The 7,028-nt window shown below is 31.5% G+C and overlaps 1 protein-coding gene across 2 annotated transcripts; it reads left to right on the top strand.

The window, feature by feature from the left end:
- The first annotated feature begins 320 nt into the window (after window positions 1–320).
- LOC132036879 (probable WRKY transcription factor 65) lies at window positions 321–4,511 on the top strand. 2 transcript variants are annotated; one of them, XM_059427287.1, is made up of 4 exons: window positions 321–638; window positions 1,232–1,375; window positions 3,735–4,039; window positions 4,186–4,511. In XM_059427287.1, the coding sequence occupies exons 1-4, from the start codon at window positions 502–504 to the stop codon at window positions 4,410–4,412; spliced, it is 813 nt and encodes a 270-aa protein (XP_059283270.1). In that variant the 5' UTR covers window positions 321–501; the 3' UTR covers window positions 4,413–4,511. The 2 variants fall into 2 exon arrangements, with proteins under 2 accessions (XP_059283270.1, XP_059283269.1); XM_059427286.1 differs by having other exon boundaries at window positions 322–638; window positions 1,229–1,375.
- Window positions 4,512–7,028: the final 2,517 nt, after the last annotated feature.

The following is a 7,028-nucleotide window of genomic DNA, read 5'->3' as shown; positions in this document are numbered from 1 at the left end:
AACCCATAAACTTAAAGTTTGAATCCACCTCAGACATCACGAAAACCTTTTGTTTTACACATTTCGTAGAATTTTAGTAAAGTAATGATAAGACAAAATATCAATGGCCAAGTTGGATAAATGAATAAACAGATGTAGACGGGGCCTCAACTGTATTTAAAGATAAGGGACCCCTTAGCAAAAGATAAATAATTAATCTACATAAGAACATGTCACCTTGTGTCACATTATCATGTTTAATTGCTTGCACGTCCTTAATAAATTATATTTTTGCCAATCTGTCATTATATGACTCCCCCATATTAAAACCCAAACAAATAACTTCATAAATTTCACTACCTTCCCCCACTTCATACCAACTCTCTCCGGCAACCCCATTTACAAACTTTTCTTTCTTCTCACATTGAATATATATCTCTCTTTTTTATTTCTATATGATAAAATTCTAGTTAGCTCAAAAAGGGGTTTTCTTTTTTCCAAGTTATAAGTTCTTTTTTGGTCATGGAAGATAGGTTATGCAAAAGTCCGTTTTTTCTTAAGCAAGAAGATTCTGGCGGAACTCCACCGGATAATGCTGCTGATTCTTCTTTTTCCGGTGATGAAGCGGCTGAAGTTAGCATGCCATCACCTAGAAAAAGGTTTGTATTTTTTTTAGTAACTGTGGTGTCTGGACCAGTTTGTGCGCACCTCAACGTTGAGGTTTTCTTCTTTAGTTAACTAAATTTTGATTGTGGGGGTGTTGAAGTTTTTAAGAAATGAATTGAAGCTTAAAATAAATCTCAAGAATGATAGTTGTATGTCTTTTTTCTTCTTTATTTTTCGAAATTTGATCACAAATGAAAATTTGGATACTTTTCCTAGTTTTGGTTTAATTGTAAATTTCTAGTAGGAGAGGAGCAAAGAAGAAAGTAATTTCTGGGATGGTGCTTTTTTGAAGAAATCAAACTTAAATTATCAAGAATGATAAGTTTATCTTCTTCTTAGAAATTTGATAAATAATCTAAAATTTTGATGTATTTTCTTATATTTGTTTGGTTTAGATTGTAAATTTCTAGTAGGAGAGGAGCAAATATGAAATCAATTTGTGGGGTAGTGATTTTTTTTGAAGACATGAAGTTTAAAATATCAAGAATGACAATAGTTTTATCTCTTTTTTTTTTCTCTCTCGAAATTTGATCATTTTGGATATTTTTCTTATATACTAATTGTGGTTTAATTGTGTTTATAGTAGGAGAGGAGCAAAAAAGAAAGTAATTTCAGTGCCAATAATTGAAGCTGATGGATCAAGGAGTAAAGGGGAAGTTTATCCTCCACCAGATTCTTGGTCTTGGAGGAAATATGGGCAGAAGCCAATTAAAGGATCACCTTATCCCAGGTAATTAAATTAAATTAAATCTATCTTCACTTCTTTTTAGATTTTTCACAAAGATGAAACTCATATAGTTAATAGTAGTAAAAAATTGTTTATGATGAACTTGGGATATATTAATTAAATTAAAGAGTTGTTTAGTAAGTAATGACAGAAAATTATTCTGGACCACCTTTGTAGTTGCCGCCGGGGGTAGTTGGTAAAGGTTTTGATTCTTATCCGATAGGCTTAGGATTAACTTATTATAGACCAAAACTTTGCATTGATTAATTAATGTAGTAGTTTGAATTCTGCATTTGATAGTAGTACTTCACTCGCCTAATTAAACCTTGCTAATCACGCTCCTTTTCTGGTAATTAGCCACTTTGACAATCAAAGCGCTAGATGTAGAAGTTTTTAACTTAAGTTATACTCCATCCGTCTCAAATTATTTGTTGTTTTTTGTTTTACACGCCCCTTAAGAAATGCTATTAATTAGGAGGGGTAATTGACTAACTTTAAGCTTATTTATGTCTAAAGTATAATTTCTTTCCATTAGATGTGTACTTTATTTATGTGTCATATTGATTAATGACAAAAATTCTACTTGGTAAAATGGAGAAAAAAAATTAATTGTACCTTGAACTTAAAAATGACAAATAATTTGAGGTAACTAATTTTATTAACCACACCAATAATTTGAGACGGAGAAAGTATAAATATTAATCAATTTTCTTTGTCTGTGCTTCGTACCAATTACTATAAAAAGAATGCTGTAAATACAGTTGTAAATTGTATTTACGTGACTCAGAATGTTGAATTCTCGACTAATTACGCCTTTAGCGTATTAGACATTTTAAGGGGCAAATTAAACATAAAAGGATGATCTGTTGTACTTGCTTCTTCTTGTAGAAATAGAGTTTATGCCATTAAGAAAGTGTTCAATTCTACAACATTACTGTGGTTGTCCCTTGGAGCTCAACGTTTTCAACTTTCAAGACATCGTTCCATAATTTAATTTAGCAGACGTTTGGACAAAAATTGGTTAATATTTGAAAAACAATATTATCAATTTTTAAAGTTAAGTTGAAAAAGGGTATTTAAAGTTTGAAGTTATTTTTGACATGAAAACATAGGTGAAATTTGAAAGATCATGAGAACTCTTAAAAACTTCTTTTCAAACTTTAAATTTCATATTTCAAGTTTGAAGTTGAAATAGATTGAAAAATAAAAACTTATTTGAAATAATTTTCACATATTATTTTAAATTTTTTAAAACATATATATGAACAAACCATTGCATTTATTGCTTTATCATATTATGGCCAGACTGATACATTACACATCCGCACCGCGGGAAAGTATACACTAGGGAAAATTAGGGCATAGTGGCCTTTAAGATTTTTATTTTTTAATAACTTTAAATGAACTTCTACACCTTGATCTAACCTCGGGTTCTACAATGTCCAACCATAAATAATGGTGAATGCAAAAGCACTCATGGTTTTAGGTACTTTTATAAATGTAGTTAAACATGTGTTTGCAATTCTATAATACTTGTGTCAAGTTATATACTTTACCTCTTATATTTCACATGACACTTCTTTTTTTTTTTTCTTCATTCCAAAAAGAGTGACGTGTTTTCTTAAGTGAGGGAACCAGAAATTCATACAGAGTAGAATGTCACTCTTAAGATTTGGACGTGTGACGTAAAGCAATTTTAGACCCGCTTTACTACCTAGAATCTTTCCTTGTGTCAGGAGATCCAACAATTCATATACGATCAAGAAAAAAATTCCGAGAGGGAGATTGAATTGAGCCCTCTTACCTCTTTTAAGCTCCACCCCTCTACTACATCTAAAATTACTCATTTCACCGCAAATGATATTATGGCTTGTTCAATAACGCATTCTGAAAAAGAAACTGAATATCTTATTTCATATTCAATCAAATACCGATGGATAAAATGAAACGGAGAAAGTCCCTTTTAATTGGTGCTAAAATACTACTTCCTCCGTTTCAATTTATGTGAGGGTGTTTGATTGGACACGAAGTTTAAGAAAGAAAATAAGATTTTGAATCTTGTGATCTAATACAAGTCAAAGAATTTTTTGTGGCTAGAAATCATTATGGATAAAATGAAAATTTTAAAGTTAAATCGTTATTAAGTATAAAAAGGTGACCGCTTAAAAGAAAAGAATGTCATATAAATTGAGACGAAAAAAATACTGTGTATTCACTTACTCAAGTTACACTTTGTGAAAAGAGCAACTTTTTATGGGTTCCTCAAGTTTTTACAACTACTTTATGTTTGGTGGGCTATTAATAGAACAGTAAGTATTTATTTCAAATTTATTAAAATGCAACATGTGTTTCATGCACACAGGGGATATTATCGATGCAGTAGCTCCAAAGGTTGTCCTGCAAGAAAACAAGTAGAGCGTAGCCGCCTTGACCCCACCACACTCCTCATTACCTATTGCTCTGAACATAACCACCAAATTCCCTCTGCCACCGCCACCAAACACCACCACCACAACAACCACCCCACCACCACCACCACTCCAACCACCAGTTCACCAACCACCTCTACCGCGACCGCCACAGACGCCACATTGCTAGATAATTCGACTACGGAAGAACCTGATGTGTTTGCTTATCAACATGATAATGGATTCTCCGAACTTGCAGGTGAGCAGTTACACTGTTAGCTAGGTCAAAATTTAATTTTATGTATATACACTATATGTTGGACTCTGTTTTTTTTTTTTTTCTCTCTCTCTTCCTCTACGTATTTTTGATATCTTGTAATAAAATTTTTGGCTTCGCCACTGCAGGTGAGTTAGGTTGGTTCTCCCATATGGGAACTACTTCTACTACAATGATGGAGAGCACGTCCACGTCAATGGTGGGGTCCACGTGGAATGATAGTGACGTGGCTTTAATGTTGCCTATACGAGAGGAGGACCAGTCTTTGTTTGGTGATCTTGGTGAATTGCCGGAATGTTCCGTTGTTTTCCGGCGGTATAATGTGGAGACTCCCTGTTGCGGTGGTACAGGATAAGAATCCACGTGTCAAATTTTTACTGAAGTATGTAGATGGATTTGAGGTTGCGATACGACATACAGAAAGTTCTTTTTCTTTTTCATGATTTTTTTTTTTTGGGTTCCACGTTCTTCATGCCCTTTTTTTTTTTTTTTTTTTTTTAAATGTAAAGATCTGGTAGATTCCACAACAACAACCAAAAAAAAAAAAAAAAAAAAAAAAAAAAAAGAAGAAATATACTTTGATTTGATTTTACTTGAAGCATTGAGCTCCTTTTAAGTTCACAATACATGGACGGAGCAAAAATCTAAAATTTATGTGTTTGAGATTCTAATTTTCTAATATGTTATGAGCAAACAAAGTTTTACTAGGGCCTTGGCCTAAAGCGAAAATCCTAATTCGGATAATTTCACATCAAAATTATATGTGGACTGATTTAGCCGAACAATTGGTATAAGAGTTCAGTTCATCGGGATGAGTATGATGAACGCAAATGATGGTGTGAAGCTCCGTTTACTTCCTCTTATGAGCTTAGAGATGCACTAACACAAAAAGAAGCTAGTTATGAGCTTCGGTTGGCATAAATATTCAGACGATCACTACAACATAAAGCATCTATAGCTACAAAATACGTTGTAGCTAAATATGAAATTTTTTTTGTTAAACACTTTAACCACAATTTTTTTTTCCGTAGCATCCGTAGCAAAATGTAGCGTAGCTAAAGGTTAGCTACAAACTTTTGGTGATCCGTGGCTAAGGAGTAATACTTATTGCTACGAATTATTTTGCGTGTAGATCTTTTGAGGAAATGTCTTATACGAAAAATATATTTATAGCAAATAATTTTATTCTTTTGCCACGAGGTTTTTAAATAAAACTTATAGCAATCTTTATATTGTAGCTACAGTGTGTTCTTTGTCAACAGTTTAAGCTATTTGCCATGAAAATACAAATTTGGTGGCTATTTTTATAGTTTAGTCTCGTGGAAATAATAATGTATTTAGCAATGAGTTCAAGTATTTGCCACAAATATATTTGTATGAAACTAAAGAATCCATTATTTTTGTCATGAAATATATAAAATTATAGATAATTTTTTTCTACATTTGCTACGAAAAGTAAGAATGCGTTGTTTTTGGCAATTATATGTATAGTTAGCTACGAATTCAAAATTTTCATCGCTACATATTGAAGAATACGCCACAAGCATTGTTAATTTTGTATTCCATAATAGGTTTCAAGTTACACATAGTTACATATCTAAAATTTCAAACATTCATAATACATCATTTGTCTATGACACAATTACAATAGTAATATCTTTTATACTTGTGATTACACTCGGGATGTTGTTGTTGTTGTTGTCATCTTGCTTGAGACTCAAAAAATATAGACGATCTTTTTCATTTCTCTCCTCCCACGTAAAATAATACCCTCCAACCGCATCTTAGTTTGATCAATATCCGTCTCTCTAATTTGTCACCGTTGTCTTTTTAATAATTCCATGTGCACTCGTTAATTTTGATAAAGTAAATTAACATCAGAAGCATAAACAAATGATTATATAAGTATATTGAATCATATATTATGAGAAATACATTGATTAACTTCTCATGAAAAATCTTCATAGGATAGCAAAGCTCCAAAATTTTCATAATAGATTTGAATCTTTACACCAAAAGTTTCTTCTAACAAATCTCTATTAAGAAACAAACATAATTCTAGATCAATAACGGTGACGCATACAAATATTAACATGAACAACAAAATGCCTAATAAATAACAAGAGAGGTCATTCGACTCAATAAACTGCGAATATGAAATAGAAAAGTCAATACCATCTCCGGAATCACATTTCAAAAGCGATTAATGGCGTCAAAAGCTCTTGTTGATATAGATCTAATAAAAGAGGACATCACTTTTGCCCCTCCATTGTGTGATAAAAAGAATCAATTAGCCATTTATCCAACTGCATTGCATAAAAAACAAAGAACCCCTTATAAACTTTTGATGGAGTAATAAATATTTGTGTTGGTGAAATTGAAAAAGAGTACAGGAAACCGTGGATTGGTGTGGCGGCTAGAGGGAAAAGATGAGGACTGGGTTTTAGATTAGACAAAGGGAACAGGGACCGTGCTTGCTTAGATTCTTGATAACTAGGTCTAGAAGTATCAAGTTATTAAAATAGCATTAAGCCAATAATTGATAACTTTTATTTATTTAAATTGGATATAATAGTAATCAATAAATAAATACAAGAACATAGTTATTTAAATCTAACATAGTTAAATATTCAAATTTAATAAATATTATTAGATATTTCTTTAAATGTATTTAAAAATTAATTCTTCGTTTAATACGAGTTATGATATACTAGTTAGTACATAAATCATATATATATTTTTAAAATTTTAAAATATAATTCTTAATAATTTAGGTATTATAAAATGTCTAAATATAGTCACAAAAGAGAAGAGATCCTACACTATATACGAATCATACTAAGTAAGCGTTTGGTCATAGATTTCAAATGAAGTTGTGTTTGGTCATACTTTTTGCAAAGAATATTTGAAATAATGTTCATGATTGAATGTACTTAAATACAACTTCAAAAGTGAAAAGTGGGTTGGAAAA

The sequence above is a fragment of the Lycium ferocissimum genome, chromosome 11, assembly GCF_029784015.1.
Source record: "Lycium ferocissimum isolate CSIRO_LF1 chromosome 11, AGI_CSIRO_Lferr_CH_V1, whole genome shotgun sequence".
Lineage (NCBI taxonomy): Eukaryota > Viridiplantae > Streptophyta > Magnoliopsida > Solanales > Solanaceae > Lycium > Lycium ferocissimum.
The sequence above is the reverse complement of the archived record's forward strand: the minus strand, read 5'-3'. Positions and strand labels throughout refer to the sequence as shown.